The sequence below is a fragment of the Thunnus thynnus genome, chromosome 17 (assembly GCF_963924715.1).
Source record: "Thunnus thynnus chromosome 17, fThuThy2.1, whole genome shotgun sequence".
NCBI classification, from domain to species: Eukaryota; Metazoa; Chordata; class Actinopteri; order Scombriformes; family Scombridae; genus Thunnus; species Thunnus thynnus.
The window spans coordinates 15,197,607-15,213,535 of NC_089533.1; the positions used below are offsets into that span (position 1 = coordinate 15,197,607).

Sequence of the window (15,929 nt, forward strand, 5' to 3'; positions counted from 1 at the left end):
CTTCTTCTTCTTCTTGATGTTTAACGGCGGTTGGCACCAAGCGTAATATCGCCACCTTCTGCACTGGAGAGTGGAGAAGCGATTAAATCCTAACCATTTAATGTCTATAATAATAAAATTTTACAGACATTAAACAAACACTTCCATAATGTCTCCATCCAATCTGCTCAGTGGTCGCCGCGACAGAACAACTGGACATTGAGGAGGACTAAAAGCAGAAGGAGGCGGTAAAGCAACCTGAAGGGCGACAGCCGCCATTACGCTCCAAAGAAGAAGAAGACGACTCTTAAAGTTGTCTATTGGAGCCGTTGAAGCTGTGAGCAGTGTGTGGTGTTGAATGAGACCAAAGCAATGTGAATACTAGTATTTCTGTTATTAATAGCTATCCAGGTAAGGGTTTTAACTGATTTAACATATCAGATATGTGTTGGTATTTTCATTGTACAGACCAAGTGACAGTTAGCTAGCCGCATTAGTTCGGCTTACACTTAATTTGTGCCGGTTGACAGGAATGACAAAGCCAAATGTTTGAATCGGAGCGTCGTGGCAAATTGTGTGTCCCGTCAAAATCATGGATGATTTAAGGAGAAATTAAAGTCAAAATGTGAAGACAGCCTGCGTTTTCCTTATAGCTATAAATCGCTAGTATCTAAGAGGAGTTAGGTTTCTGCCGGGTATTGTTGACGTATACAAATTTGGTCACGACACCCTGAATAGAAAACTGTCTAGCAAAACCCAAACTGTCCATTACTTTGTATGTTTACAGAGCAAGAGGGTGTGATTCACAGTATAACAACGACTTTTCTGATTAGCTACTGAATTAAAACATCTAAAAAATGGGGTGTGGGGATTTCAGTGGTGTCGGGTCACAGGGTTCGTGATTTCTTTGCCATACATTTGTCCTCCAGGTATGAACAGGAAACGGGCTCTGATTTCAGAAACTTTCATGGTAAAGAAAATAAGAAATGGCCCTCAGAAGTTTGGAGCTGTCAGTGATGGTGAAGGTAGGTGTTGCTGCTAAATTCGTAGCTAATTACAGTTTTGTTAAAAACTTACTATAGGATGTAAAATTCACTTTGTATCCATTTCTTCACTTTAAAAGGACCGACTGACATCAGATCCACAATGGAGTACATCATGACCCTGTTCCCCCGAAAGATCTTCAATGACACCTTACCTCAAATTGTACTCAAGCACCAACTGTACAGCATACACGATGACAAGACCATGGTGGACAAGGAAGTGGTAAGGTGCATTTTTGTGGCCCAACATGTTTTAATTTTTCCTTTGATTTAAATGTGAAAATACAACCTTGTCTCGTCCTTATGGTTCACAGAATAAACTACGTGAACAAGGAGAACTTCTGATGTTCCAGCTCGGCTTTGATGCAGAAGCTTTCGGGCTGGTTTTCGCCTCGGACTACAAGGCCAAAGTGTTGGCAGGAGAGGAGGGCAGAGTGACACAAGGGACAGTGGAGAAGTTCTTAGAGAAAGTGTTGTCGCCTTGCACGGATCTGAGCTTCAGCAAAGACAAGATGCTTAAAGAATTCCTCTTCACAGACTCTGAGATAACGTATGGAAAAAAAACCTCATCATGTTTTGTTTTGGGTTTTTTTGAGTCTTGCTTTGTGAAATACTGTCGCAAACACTGGAGTTTACTTCTAAAATCAATCGTTTGAAAGATTTCACACCCACAGTGGACTCAAGTTTAACCTTTTCAGGGTTTTTTATATTTTAAGTATTTAAAAATTGCTTTAAGTTTCTTGTTTTGAGTTTTTTTTTTGTTGTACTTTTACATTGTGTGTAAATACTTAGGTTTGAGATCTTAAACTTGTCATTTTCAAAGATCAGCACTTCCTTTATTTTCTGACCAACTAGGCAGCTGGTGAAGTCAGGGGTGTTGACTGTGAGGGACGCAGGCAGCTGGTGGCTCTCCATTCCCAACTCTGGCAAATTCACCAAGTACTTCATACAAGGTGGGTGTTCAGATCACCAGACAGCTGGAGAGAGTCTCATCTAAATGTCTGTCATTCCCCCGGGTTATTGACAGTATCTTGTTAATTGGGCGGATTGTTTGTTTCTGACCATCCCACCACTTTCTCCTGTTAGGTCGTAAAGCTGTGCTCGGCATGGTGAAGAAGTCCAAATATAGCGAAGTCTTAAAGGCAGAGCTGGAGGAGCGGCGAACAACCTCGCAAGTGAAATTCCACATGAAATACCACATTCATGACATTGTTGGTGCAGAGCTGGTAGAAAGGTAATAATAATAATTTGTTTTTTAATTTGGAGGTTTTACTGTGAGAAATCCAAAGCAGCTGTTTCTATGAGCAATTTTTAACCTCTATTAACCAAGGAATCAGACCAATTTAACATCTTCCTCATCTTGGGTCATTGGAGAATCCTTCAGTTTGATACATGACTGCGCCTTAAGTCTTAATTTACTGAAGTAACTCTTGTTTTCTTTGCAGCATACCTACAACTTCAGGGACATTGTTACGATTTGTTGATTCCTGAACCACTACACCATGACTGATATCAGCGTCCGGTCGAAGCCAGTGAGAGACTGAAGATGAGAAATGCCTTAGAAACACAAATATAGTGACAAATTGTTAATATGAGGATTATGAACAAATTTAATTTAAGGTTTCAGATTTTGTTTCTGTGCCAAATATATTATAAAAACCTTGTGGGTTTATGAATTGTCAATTATGTTGACATGACCTTGTCAGGTTTTGATTTTTCTTGTAAAATGATGTAAAATGTTTTTTCCCCTCATGACAATTATCACGCTGTTGATACAACCATCCCAACTGTGTGATGTGTGAACTTTGTCTTTCCATTGATTACTGTATTGCCAGATATGACTGACAAGTAGTCAAATACCTCTGGACCTATTTTTTGGTGTAATTAGGTGAATCCAAATCCAGTTACAATAATGAAAAATGCAAGTCTTTTAGCTAAAGTTACATTCAATGTAAGAAGTCCACACTTACATTAAAAGATATAAGATTTTACTAGGGTTACATTCTATAGCTGATTCACTAATTATCTGAAAAGGAGAAAAGTTTTAGCCTAGTTGTCATCAACTTAGTCATTTTTTCCTCTGTGATATCAGTCAGTGTGTGTTGAGCATATTACACATATTATTTACCCGCCCAATCTGGCAACAGTGTCTAACAGCATTTAATCTGAAGCATTTTTATTTGTTCAATGCTTCAACATTTTCCATTACGGTCTGAGTGAAGCATGTACTGTCAGACTTCAACATTTTTAGTGTTAGCATTACAACTGTTGCATCCAGGGGGAAAACGAGGTTGCGTTGTCAAACAGAGGCAGAGTAGAGTTTCAGTTTTATTGGAATTTATTGGCTTTTTCAAAAAGTGACAATAGCTTTTATCCATAAAACTAAAGAGTCACAACATTGGCTTGAATTAAAGCACAGCTTGATGTCTGAATACAATACAGATGAGCAACATGTACTTAACCCCTGATCTAGTAGTTCAAATACATTTTGTAAATAGGCAAAAAATATAACTGTAGCAATTCTAATCTTAGTTTTCAGTATATGTTGCACATACATGCTATCAGCATTAATTACAAAAAGCTAGGCTTGTAGGGAGATTAAGGTAGCGTTAACTGTAGAGGTAATAAACAAAGGATATTCATAGTGTTAGTTTAACAATACAGTGAGTGAAGTGTAACTTCTGTGAAGAAAGATACAAAATAGTCAATCACATGATTATAACAAAAAGATGAGTACACTGTATACTACACCATAACCGACAGTAGCTTTGTTACTGTTATTAGCAGGCATAAATGCTCTTCTTAGTGATAGTGACATTGCTTAGCCAGTAGTGATGCTATTAAAAAATAAATCAAATGTGCTGCACAAAAGGTTTCTGATAAATGCCCACAGAGCATTAAAGGTGCTCTTGTTCCCCGCCACCGAAACACCTAAACAGTTCTAATCCGATATCTAATAAAGTTTTCAGCTTTGCACTCCTGGGCTATACAGTTGAGACACTTCTAGGGAAATGTTGCAAAAGAGGAAAAGAAAAAAAAAAAAAAAATACCATTAACCTGACAGGTCCAGTGGGAGCCAAACACATAAAATACTGGATCGTTTTGATTTTTCAGGGATTAATAGCACTGTTGGTGTCAGAAGACCTCTTCCCGGTCTGAATTTTCAGTATGTCTCAGGCGTCATTCAATCCATGAGAATGAATTTTACATAAATCACGTTTGCTAGGATTGAAAAAACTAACTACTGATAAAAGAGATTATGATACATGAACAGTAATTTGAGGCAAAAAAAGAACTTCACAGATGGTTACTTCAAGTTCCTTGTTTGACAGTGCGATGACACGTGACTGCACTCGCAAAGTGGAAATGAAATTAATAAAATGCCATCTATTATGGAGCTGAACAAAACAGCAGCACACAACAGCAAATGGTCAGCTGTAGTTTGAAGGTGTAGTGGGTTTGAGACAATAGAACAAAAGGTTTTCTTATCGACTGAAATACAGCATGTCTGCAGAATGTATTTGGCAATATTTCTTCCACTCAAAAACAAACGACCGAGACTGTAAACAAAAAAGGAGGACAACCAGTGGAAGAACAAATTGAAAACATTCCACGGTCCATTTTCCAAAAAAAAAAAAAAAAATCCAATCCATGTTTAGAAGGCCTCAAGAATTTCATAATTTCATAGTCTTGTCTAGACAGTATACGATGTTAAGAAAAAAACTAGGGTCTATAATCTTCCAACCCCTTCTCCTAAATCTGACCCTATGTCAAATTCTTCATGGAAATGGTTGGTATAACTGCTGTAGCTACACGTATGGAAGGAAAGAATCTGGAGTACATTGTTATCGTGTGTATACTGGTGTGTTTCTCCTGTGTTTTTAGCCACCCTAACCACTAGCGGTCATGTTCCCCTGTAACCGATCCAGTGGAGGAAGTCTTAGAGGAGGCTGCACTTCTTCCCCTTCTTCTTTACAGGTGGAGGGCAGAGGACGGCCCGGATGGCCTCGTCGAACACAGTTTTAAGGCCACGCTGAGTCAGGGCTGAGCACTCCAGGTACTTGACGGAACCTGGGGGAGTAGTACAGAGAAAGATTTACGATTAAACGTTTTAAAATGCTCCTTGAATAATTGTGACATCTACTCTTGTCAGAGAAAACTCAGTCGAGTGTTACCAATCTCTTTGGCCATCGCCAGGCCTTGGGGATAGGTGATCGGAGAGAGTTTCTTCTCCTTCAGCTTCTCCATGGTGTCCTTGTCATCTCTCAGATCCAACTTGGTGCCCACGAGGATGATGGGAGTGTTGGGACAATGGTGTCTCACCTCAGGGTACCACTGCACAGAGACCACAGCAGTGAGAAGACGGGAATAACCTTCCAAACTTGTGTGTTATCTCGAACATTTCATTTTATAAATATAAGCCAACTATGTTAGCTTAGCTACCAAAAAGCAGCTATGAGGGTGAGATGCTGTCGATGCTCATGGGGAAATATGCTTAAAGCAGATATAACATTCAGTCAGGTAAAAGATGTACAGTATGATCACACAACTACAATAAAATTATAAGTAATAAAAAGAGTAGACATAATACAAGGACCAAATTCTCAAAATAAATGGCTAAAAATAAGTGTGGGAATTAATATATATGCCTTATTGGATATGGTTAATATTTACCGCATGATCAAGTTCAGAGTGAGAATATGAAATAAATGGGTCACTGTAATTTATCCTCCATTTGTCTGATGATTAACAAACTATTGTGAATAAGAAATGCAGTTCAAAACAGTTAAGAGTGTGGCTGTTTCTGCCACCATAGCTCCAGACAAAATCAGATAATCTAACTGTGTACATAAGGCTTGTAGTAAAATAACCGGATGCTTAGTAAGCATTATCTGACCGAAATGTTGCATTTATAATTTACTGGGAGCTAATGCACAGCGTGGAGATACTGCATACTAATTGAGTCTATAAAGATTCACAAAGTGGTCTCGTGTTACCCTGAGCTTCGGTGATGGATAAGACAGTAAATGCTAGCCATACTGAGCAAATTAGTGTCGGGAATCCTGTCAGGAATGAAAATAATTCAGTGCAATTAATGTTCAAATGGGAATGTAATTTATTATGGTCAACTTTATTCCTGAACTTACAAGAAAACCTGTTTTAAACCCTGTCTGGATTTACATCTTTTATATATTTACCATGGAAAGCAAAGTGATTAACCTGATCTATTAACATGTCACTCACATGTGTTTATTACTTGTAACTTTATTGAAAACACACTGCTGACATTATTTGTTTTTCTATTTACAATCTGGGCGTGCTTGGAGCCAGTTAGCTGCGCAGCATAAGTTAAAAATGGATCAGCTTTATGGCATCAGATACCCTCATTTATGTCCAAAGATGGCTGGTTAATCCACTGATCTCACTTCATGACACAATCACCAGCTACAGTACACTGAAGGTGAGGATAAAAGTACTGAAGTTATAATGTTTTGGCATTGCCAATCAGACCAATATAACTCAGAAAACCTGATCAATACGTCCTAAACAACATTACAGATTTCATCTTTGACGTGGACAAAAATAATCTTTACATTTTAATAATGAGGCTGTAAAGCATGACATAATGATTACTGAGCAAATAAATGCATTTTTGATTTTTCCAAGCAGAAACCAATAATTGAATATATGAATGAAAATTACTGCCAGAAAATCTAAAAAACATCCAAGTCATGCTGGAAGGCTTATCAAAAATCACACATGATGCCTCTCATAGCCTGTTTTTTTTTATTTTTATTAACCATACACTCACTGCATCCACTCACCTTGGCACGGACGTTTTCAAACGAGGCCGGACTCACAAGCGAAAAGCAGATGAGAAACACATCCTGGTAAGAAGAAGAAACAATACAATCACACAGCCTTTAACAATCACTTCCTTGAGTAGTTCATGTCGCACAAAAGGTGTGGTGTTTTTCTTTCCCTCTAACTTCCTTATTCATTCTACATACACAATCTTTCCAGATGGATTATGTAAGGACATCAACAACATCAAAATTTACTTCAAGGCTTATACCGCATGTCACAGAGAGTCACAACAGGTATCATGTAATACAGCATTGTCTGACTGTTTTGTTTTGTTTAAACCGTACCGTCTGTGGGTAGGAAAGTGGGCGGAGTCTGTCGTAGTCTTCTTGTCCTGCCGTATCCCAAAGGCCCAGATTCACTGGCTTCCCGTCCACCATAACATTGGCGGAATAGTTGTCGAACCTGATGGAAGCGATAAAGTCAGAATGAGTTACTATTAAATCTGGCAGGCAAATAACAACATATAAGTCTTAAAGTGTAAAACTAGTTCTTAATTATATTTTGTGCTGCTTTGCCTCGCAAGGTCGAAAATCAGTCATCGCATATTAAATCTGGCTCTGCTGAACCAAAATCTTGCCACGGGGACAGTGATACACATCGACACAGTCTCCACAGCTGGCCTAGAATCAGATATGGAGCAAGCTTTCCTCTTAACTTCCCGCAATATCTAGTTTCCTGGCTGTTTTACAAGCTTAGTCACAGTCCACAGCATTGATTTGTAACCTGTTCTGCAAGCAACCAAATTTACATCTCAAAACTGAGGAATAAGATGTCACCTTCTGCTGTATATACTGTGACTGATGGACTGGAAATAGCGTGGAGACAAATAATGGATTGCTGGAGTTGATTGACTTCTAGTCATGAATAAATAAATAATTCACAGAGGACTACAGTCTCAGATACTCACACTGTGGGGATGTACTCTCCAGGAAAGGCATTGGTGGTGTAGCTGATGAGCAGGCAGGTCTTACCCACAGCTCTGGAGGAGTGAAGGAGAGGAAAAAATACTTTTAAAAAATACCCCAAAAGACAGTTTTTTTTCTTTTGTACTACTGAGTTACAGTCTTAAGTAGCAACCTAGTTAGCAGGTCAACACTAGGTCTGCAATTAACCATTATTCTCATTATCATTTAATCTGTTGTTTTCTATATTAAGTGTCAAAATAGTGAAAAATGTCTATTTACATACGTAAGATTATGTCAGACTCACTATTTTGTGCGACCAATGACCCTAAACCCAAAGATGTTCAGTTTACTATTAGAAAACACCTAGAAACTAACAAATAGTCACATTTGCGAAGCTCTAACCAGAGGATTTTTCTGGAGTTTTCTCTTATAAATGACTTAAAATATTTAATGATTATCAGGATTGCCTCCTAGTTTAAAACCAAATACTGTTAAATGAACCATAGTCTTCCTTTACTTTGGGGAAACAGGCTTATGTAGTGTAGACTGGGTTCACAAAATATGCAAACACAACTGCGAGATCACTATGAGGAGGCGTATTACCCAAATCAGATGCTTTCAATGACTCTAACCATTACGTGCTCTAATTGTGTGTATAAATCCTATCTGCTACAAGGATTTCCTTAGTGGAAATCGAAAATAACAAAGTATTGGCCCATCAATGACTCTGCTGCTGCGGTATCCACCACACCCAGAACAAGAAGTTATGAGTGTGTTTAACCTCCCACACATCATTACACATCTGTAAAGATTCTCGTAACTCATTATTTTATCTTCTGTCAATCGTTAGCTGTGGCCAACCGAGCATTTTGATTTACTTTTAACTTTTGAGAGGCTGGAAACACGCCGCATGTATAACACAACAGTGCATTACGCTGCAGCTAATACCACTGCAATAACTGACACAAACAAGCAACTTAACTCTTCCAATTTCTCAGCTGGAGGGCAACTATTGCCAAATATCATTTTTAACTCTGGTTTGGAGGGATAGGTGAGCTGCCCGGTGATGTCTGACTTACCAGAGAGTGAGGAAAACAATCTAAGTTACGCCAACCACTTTCATGCTAGCCATTTTGTTAATGCCATAGTTAGCGTTAAAACTAATTTAAGTGATTAATAGCGAATCATTCTTATTATAAAAAAGATTAAAGTTAATTAAATTATACCCATGGGACATAAACAGGTAGTTAAAGTTAAAGCTTAATAGCTAACTTTACCCGTTTGGAAAAATCTTAAGCAAAATGCTTGTATGTTGACACTGTATTCAGCTGATGTTACACTTGGTCATTCTGGCGTCAAGTTAAAACTAAATGTGAGTCACAGACTAGTAGTCAGCTCGATTAAGTTGACTCACCCGTCCCCGACAACGACACACTTTATGGCCTGCATTGCGCCGCAGCTAGAGGAATGCTAAGTTAGCCCGGGAGCCAGCTAACGTTAGCTCACAACTCTCTTTTCCTTTGTCCGGGGTCGCTCGCTGGCGAAATGTCCCAACAGCGTCTCTCAAACGGCCTTCGACGTTACAGCGGAGCTCCTAAGATGCGGAACAGCTCGTCCGGGAAACTTACAGTAACTTATCGAGCACTTTTAACACAAGTTTACACTGAAATTCCCCTCGCTACATTCCCATGCTTTCGTAGGGCTGATCTGAAAGCTATGAAGCAAAACAGCGGCCACCACCCCTGAGGAAGGAAAAAAAATGAAGCTAGTCACCACCACCACCAGGTGGTGCATCCGGTGCACTAGGTGGGTTGATACGCCCACAGACACTTTGGCGAGCTTATTGTCTTCAAAACAAGTAGTTAGCAATCCAACGGCTTTACTAAAACCAGAGAATGTAATCAGACAAAATGTATCGGGAGGTTAGCAGTTTAAAAGAAGATTTTAGCTTGGTTAGTTAAAAACGATAACGTCTAATACGGACTATTTAGAGTGTGACACGAATTGAGGACATGACGTCATTACGCTATGCACTGTAAATAAGGTATTTCGTCCCTGAATGATACCTTGCAGGCTGTGTATTGTCCCCAATAACCACATAACGGGCTTTAAAGATTCCCTCCAGACATGTTAGGACATTACATGTCTGGAGGAAATCTCCAGACATAATAATCCTCTCCTTGGAATAATAAATTGTGTCTATGAATATGCAAATATGTTTCATTTCAAAAGTGTTACTGCTGGACACAAGATGTCTACTTCACTGTAAAGTCCATTCTCAGTGTATGTGCACTGCAGGCTTCAAGTTTTCATATCACACTAGTGTAAGTTGTATACGGGACCATGATTTGTTCCAAACTAGTTGCAGTGTCACAAATCATGCTCGTAGGTCAGCCCCTTAAACTCAGATTCAAGGTGAGAAACTTCCCTACTTTAGCAGATGAATGTGAAAACAGCCTTCTAGACAGACTAAAAGACAATTATGTAATAAAAGATAAACACAGAAATTTAATTTGCCAACAATTTTGATAGTAATTGATGAAGCAACACAAACACTCACTGGTTCCAGTAAATGAAAAGATTTACCTTGCTTTTCTCCGTTTGTTATAATTGTAAATTGAATATTTGGGGATTGGACTGCTGGTCAGGGGGAAAAAAAACATTTGTCACTTTGAATTCTGGGAAATTGTGATTAGCATTTTTCACAATCAAAGAACCAAAAGAACAATCTGTAGGTTAATTGATAATGTAAACAATTTGGTCATTATAGATGACTCTGTCGATTATTTTCTCGATTCATTGATTAGTCTCTTGGGCTAAAAGGTGTCAGAAAATAGTGAAAAATGACAATTACTGTTTCCCAGAACCCAAGATGCAACCTCAAATGTTTTGTTTTGTCCTGAGCAACAGTCCATAACCTGAAGATATTTAGTTTAGTATAATAGAAAACTAAAGAAAACAGTCACATTTAAGAAGCTGGAACTAGAGATTTTAGTGGGGGGGGGGGGGGGGGGGGGGGGGGGGTTTCTTAAAAAATGACTCAGAACGATTAATGCATGCATGTCTGTTTTGGATTTTCTAAGATGGACAGCTGTCTCCTTGGTTTAATAAGGTAATGGAGTGGGGCAAAGATTGTATTTTCTTCATACACTCGGTTTTATTAATGGTGAAAGTTTCACATACATAAAAATAAATGGTCTTCAAACTTAACCAACACTATTGCCAAGGGCAATGTTAAAAACAAGGCTATGAAAACTTCTATTTTTGTTTTATATTGTGTATGCTCATCATTTTGTTTTATCTGATTATTTATGTATTCTTCTATTGTTTATATTATCTTGTTAAATCCCAGTATGCTTTGTTTGTTTGTATATTATTTGTACAATATGTTCTATCAATCAAGACAAACTCCTGAGAGTCTAAACTCGGGGCAAAGAATAAAGCTTACCACATCCGTGTGTCACACCGATACCAGTCCCCCCGATGACCATAACACCATAACAGGAATCAGTGGAAGAGCAGCAGCCGTCGGGGTGGAGCAGCTTTGCCAACACAAGCAGCCAGACGCATCCAGCCGATGTAAAAATGGAGCTCGGTGTCAGCCAGCGATAGAAACATGAACTGTCACACATCACTCAGCACTAACTGACACCGTCTCCTTAGAAACCACCGGGGCAGACTTCGCCTTTATGGCGGGTTTGTCATATTTAGTGCTCCGATTTTCGGGCTCCGCTGGTCGGACTTACGGAGTGTTTTCCAAAGGCTTGACGAGGACTTTGTTGATATTTTTTGATCTCGCATGGCGGCTGCGAATCAGATTTCCCTATATCTACCTTGTCGCGTCGATGATGTTTAATGTCAGATTACAGGTAACTATAAAACCATCATCTCTCTTAACTCTTTTAGTAAAACGTTGCCAAGCTGCCAGTTATGTTACCTTGCTGTAACAGCTGATGGGGAAGGCCCTGCTGTTAACTCGATTTACACTCAGTTACCAGATTATTTGTTACACCTGGCTAACACTGACGCAGTCTGCTCTGCTCCCTTTATTTAGGATACACTGTGCAGTTTTTGTTTTAGAGAGGTGTTGATTCAACTTAATGGTCATTTTGAAGGTTGTGGTTTGTGGTGTTGTTGTATTGTATTGTATGTATATAGAGATACTAGAAGTAGCTGGTATTTTTTCCTAGAAAAATAACTTAAAAGATAAAATAATGAACAATTATTCAACTCTTGAATTGATGAATTTATGCCCAAATGACAGTCCAACTACTTTCCTCCACTTCAACTGCTTTCAGCTTCAGCATCATCTGATTTTGCTCTTCAAAGGGTGACTCAACCACTTAAACTAGACATTTTGATTATTATCACTGCTTACAGACCCACTGACACTTTATTTACTGTGCACAGATCTCAACTATCTCAAGTGCTTCAACTGAATTTTCAACTGCTTATATTATTTACAATATAACTGACAGTTCAACTACTTTCAGCGCTTACTCGCCAGATTATATTTCAGCTAAAAGCTCACCTGTTTTCAGTTTTCATCTACTCAAAAATAATTGATCATCAAAATTGTTGCCAATTTATTCTCTGTTGAATGGTTTCACCTCAAAAGGCCACACGGTTCAACAGCTCCACACATCACAGCCATAAACTGACGGCTGTTAGTCAAAAAATGGGGGAAAATGACAATTACTGTTTCACAAAGCCCAAGATGCAACCTTAGATGTCTTGTTTTGTTCTGACCAAGAGTCCATAACCTGAATATATTCAGTTTGCCATCATAGAAGATTAAAGAAAACAGAAAATATTCACATTTAAGAAGCTGGAACAAGAGATTTTTATGTTTTTTTCCTCTTTAAAAAATGACTCAAAATGGTTTAATCGATCAATTAGTCTAATAATTGTTGCAGCTGTAAGTTTAATTTTGGATTTTTGGATGTAATGTGTTTCCTGACAGCCTCCTCATCTGTTCACAGGTCCACATTGAAATCCACTGACTCTTCAATGCCTGCGTTTGGACCTAAATAAGGAGCCGTGAGCACTGCCATGTTTACACGCTGTAAGAAAACTGGCTGACACTGCACAATGATGTGGAGGGAGAATATACTCATTCTGCAACCTGGTGTGACAATGCGACAGAGTGACACAGCTGGTTGTTGCAATCAACCTTTGTCACACGAGTCCAGTGCCTTTGAAGGGGAAGGACAGCGGCGATGTCTGTGAAAAATGAGCTGCAGCGAGCATCGACATGTGAGGTTGGAAAGGGAAAAGATGCCTTGCAGTCCTGCTCTTTAACTTGCCGCATCAGATTCAGGAGCCGCTTGTCCGCCTGTCCGCGAAGATTGTGTCGGAGGAGTGGTGGATTCGGTGATTGTTGCTGTGGAACTTTTTTTTTTTTGTCTGAAATGTATGTTTATTAGGCTCCCAGTGTAAACATCTCACAGGAGGAAGTGGAACCATTTCACTTTAATTTAAAACGTAAATATCTACACCGCATGATACAAACAAGCATGTTTTTCGTCCACTGTGGCTCAGACACCTTAATAGATTTTGGGGTACGCTACGTAACAGGTACATGGTCTTTAAACAGTACAGCTACCTCTCCGCAACTGTTCTACTGGAAATGTGTAGTCTGTCATTAAATGCAGTCTTGAGGGGACTCACTGCATGTCCTCTTTGTGTTTGTACACACACACACACACACACACACACACATACACACACACACACACACACACACACACACACACACACACACACACACACACACACATGTCGTCACACTCACTGTTGTGTTTCTGCATATCAGTGGCACTGGAAAGGTGATGTTAGTGGAAAAAATGTTACATGGAAAATAACTTTTTGTAGCTGCATTTGTCTCAAGTTTTTATGTCTGTGATTAATGTGTGTGCAAGGGGGGTTGAAGTCACAGGAATTGAGGTTAAGGATGACTGAGTTTGGGAAGTAATAAATTCATGAAATCAACCTTCTCGGCCCTTTCTGTAATTCTCAAAACAGTTTTCGAGGTTTACAAAAATGATTTTTTTGACCTTTTGAATTCTTTGGCATGTTTTTCAGCTGTGTTTTGAAGTACCTTGACATTGAAATACATTGAAATATTGTCCCTTTTTAAAGAATCTTTAACTTTCCCATTATACATGCATGTCGTTTTACATTACATATTGTCAAACAACATATAAACAGCTAAATGTGACAATCCCTTTCCCTTCATCCAAGTTCTTCCATTGTCTCCCCAGTTTTTTTTCCCTCTGGTTATATGTTCAATATGGAAATTCAATTTAAAAAGACAAAAACACACTAGCAAAAACATTTCACCTCCTGCAACGTACACCATTGCATTTGGATTTAAACATGATCCAGTTCTTAATGCATGAGAACATGACATTATAATATATTAGATTAAGTTGTTCCAAGATTTTCTTCAGTTTGCCTCTCAACATGTATGTCATTTTTTTATTCCCTTACAAATTGCCATGATTTCAGAAGGACATTTTCAGGCATTTTATGCCTTTATTAATAAGTTGACAGTACAGATTTAGCAGGCAATGAGGGGAGAAAGAGAGAGAGAGAGAAGGAGGGAATGAAACTTTGCAGTTCATGGTCAGCACCTCAACCTCCAGGCCACCAGGGTGCCCCAGTTCACCATATTTTTAACTCATACTTTAATGTTATGGTTATCAATTTTTTTTTTTTTTTTTATCAGTTCAGTTCAATAAGTAACTTTACTTTTAATTTGTTCATATTAATACACTGAAGATCTGGAGTTTTAAAGGGAGAGAAAAACCTTGTGCTTTTAGGTGAATATTCACAAACATCATTTATAAGCTCTTAATAATCATATACTTCTAAAATAACCTGAGATTGATTAATATCAGAAAGGCTATTACTTATTTAGTTGAACAAGGTTAATCATCCAGTTACAGTGGATTCAGAAAGTATTTAGATTCCTTCACTTATTGCACACTTATGTTTGTTACAGATTTAAATTTAAATGGAAAAAACTGCCATTGTAGCTGATCAATCCACCCTCAATATCTCATAATGTCAAAGTGAAAGCATGTTGAGTATTGAATGATTTTTTTGCAAATTTATTAGAAGTCAAATTTTGAAATCTCTCATTTACAGAAGTATTTTACAAAAATATACTGACGCAATTGTCATTTGGTATTAATCTTTGGATTCTGAGTTTTAACACAAGCCTCCTGACAACTTTCAGTAAAAATGTCCTCCATCAATCTCAAACTCCAAGCTTCAAGTTTACACTCTGAAGTTTCAGCAAAATTATCTGAGCAAAGTGTCCTTATAAAGTGGGTTAACTCACAGTGGGTTCTTGGTATTTTCACTGACACATACAGATAATAGTGCGCAAAACACTAGCATTGCTTTTTGTACATATCTATCAGTCAATGCGTTGACTGATGTATTTCACTTCTGCAAATGCACATGCCTCACTGAAGTTTAGATTTCTCAACACAGACAGTAAGAGGCTGAACATGCCAGCCTGTTCATATAATTCAGGCGAAGCATGACTCTGCTGTAGTACCACATGTGTCCACACAGGGGCAGCAGCTGTCAATACTCGCTTTCCTCTCTGTTGAAAACACACATCATCAGCTGCCAGGAGGAGGATACAGGCTGATACAGGACAGCGATAGAGGGAATTTAAAAGTAAACCTGTAAAAAAAAAAAAAAAAAAATTCAAAAAGAGAGATATTCACTTTATCACCAGGTCAGTAAACTGACAACTTTGGGGTATGTTACTAATTCTGCTGTTCCATTTGCCCTTATTTACAATATAAGTTTTGCTCTGCCACAGTTATTTATTGCATGAGATTTTCATAAAATGTGTCATTCATATGTTCAGAAGGCTGCAGGAAACATGCTCCTCAAACAATTAGAAAATCCTCTGTGCTCTATCTCAGTGTTTAGTGAGAGAGTGAGCACTTGTAATGAATGAGGCCCATTCGGCACTTCCTTTGAATGTACGCTTCTTTTAAGTAGATTTCCAAACTGCTGACACCCTCGCTCCACACAAAAATGTCCCCAGCAAACTTATCCCAAGCAGTCACTGTGATGCCAGGCTGCAGTGTAAAAAACCATCAGAGGT

The 15,929-nt window shown here is 38.5% G+C and overlaps 3 protein-coding genes across 3 annotated transcripts; 2 read left to right on the forward strand and 1 right to left on the reverse strand.

The window, feature by feature from the left end:
• The first annotated feature begins 158 nt into the window (after nucleotides 1–158).
• stk19 (serine/threonine kinase 19) lies at nucleotides 159–2,814 on the forward strand. Its single transcript, XM_067571025.1, has 7 exons — nucleotides 159–390; nucleotides 909–1,004; nucleotides 1,103–1,245; nucleotides 1,337–1,572; nucleotides 1,878–1,975; nucleotides 2,109–2,256; nucleotides 2,468–2,814. Exons 2-7 carry the CDS (start codon nucleotides 911–913, stop codon nucleotides 2,511–2,513), a joined length of 765 nt encoding a protein of 254 aa, XP_067427126.1. The 5' UTR covers nucleotides 159–390; nucleotides 909–910; the 3' UTR covers nucleotides 2,514–2,814.
• A 528-nt stretch (nucleotides 2,815–3,342) lies between these two features.
• LOC137168445 (ras-related C3 botulinum toxin substrate 1-like) lies at nucleotides 3,343–9,735 on the reverse strand. The gene is made up of 6 exons (XM_067571026.1): nucleotides 9,210–9,735; nucleotides 7,798–7,869; nucleotides 7,175–7,292; nucleotides 6,848–6,910; nucleotides 5,198–5,357; nucleotides 3,343–5,093 (listed from the first exon to the last, which is right to left on the reverse strand). Exons 1-6 carry the CDS (start codon nucleotides 9,242–9,244, stop codon nucleotides 4,963–4,965), a joined length of 579 nt encoding a protein of 192 aa, XP_067427127.1. The 5' UTR covers nucleotides 9,245–9,735; the 3' UTR covers nucleotides 3,343–4,962.
• A 1,531-nt stretch (nucleotides 9,736–11,266) lies between these two features.
• LOC137167988 (small integral membrane protein 10-like protein 3) lies at nucleotides 11,267–13,786 on the forward strand. Its single transcript, XM_067570379.1, has 2 exons — nucleotides 11,267–11,664; nucleotides 12,778–13,786. The coding sequence occupies exons 1-2, from the start codon at nucleotides 11,485–11,487 to the stop codon at nucleotides 12,796–12,798; spliced, it is 201 nt and encodes a 66-aa protein (XP_067426480.1). The 5' UTR covers nucleotides 11,267–11,484; the 3' UTR covers nucleotides 12,799–13,786.
• Nucleotides 13,787–15,929: the final 2,143 nt, after the last annotated feature.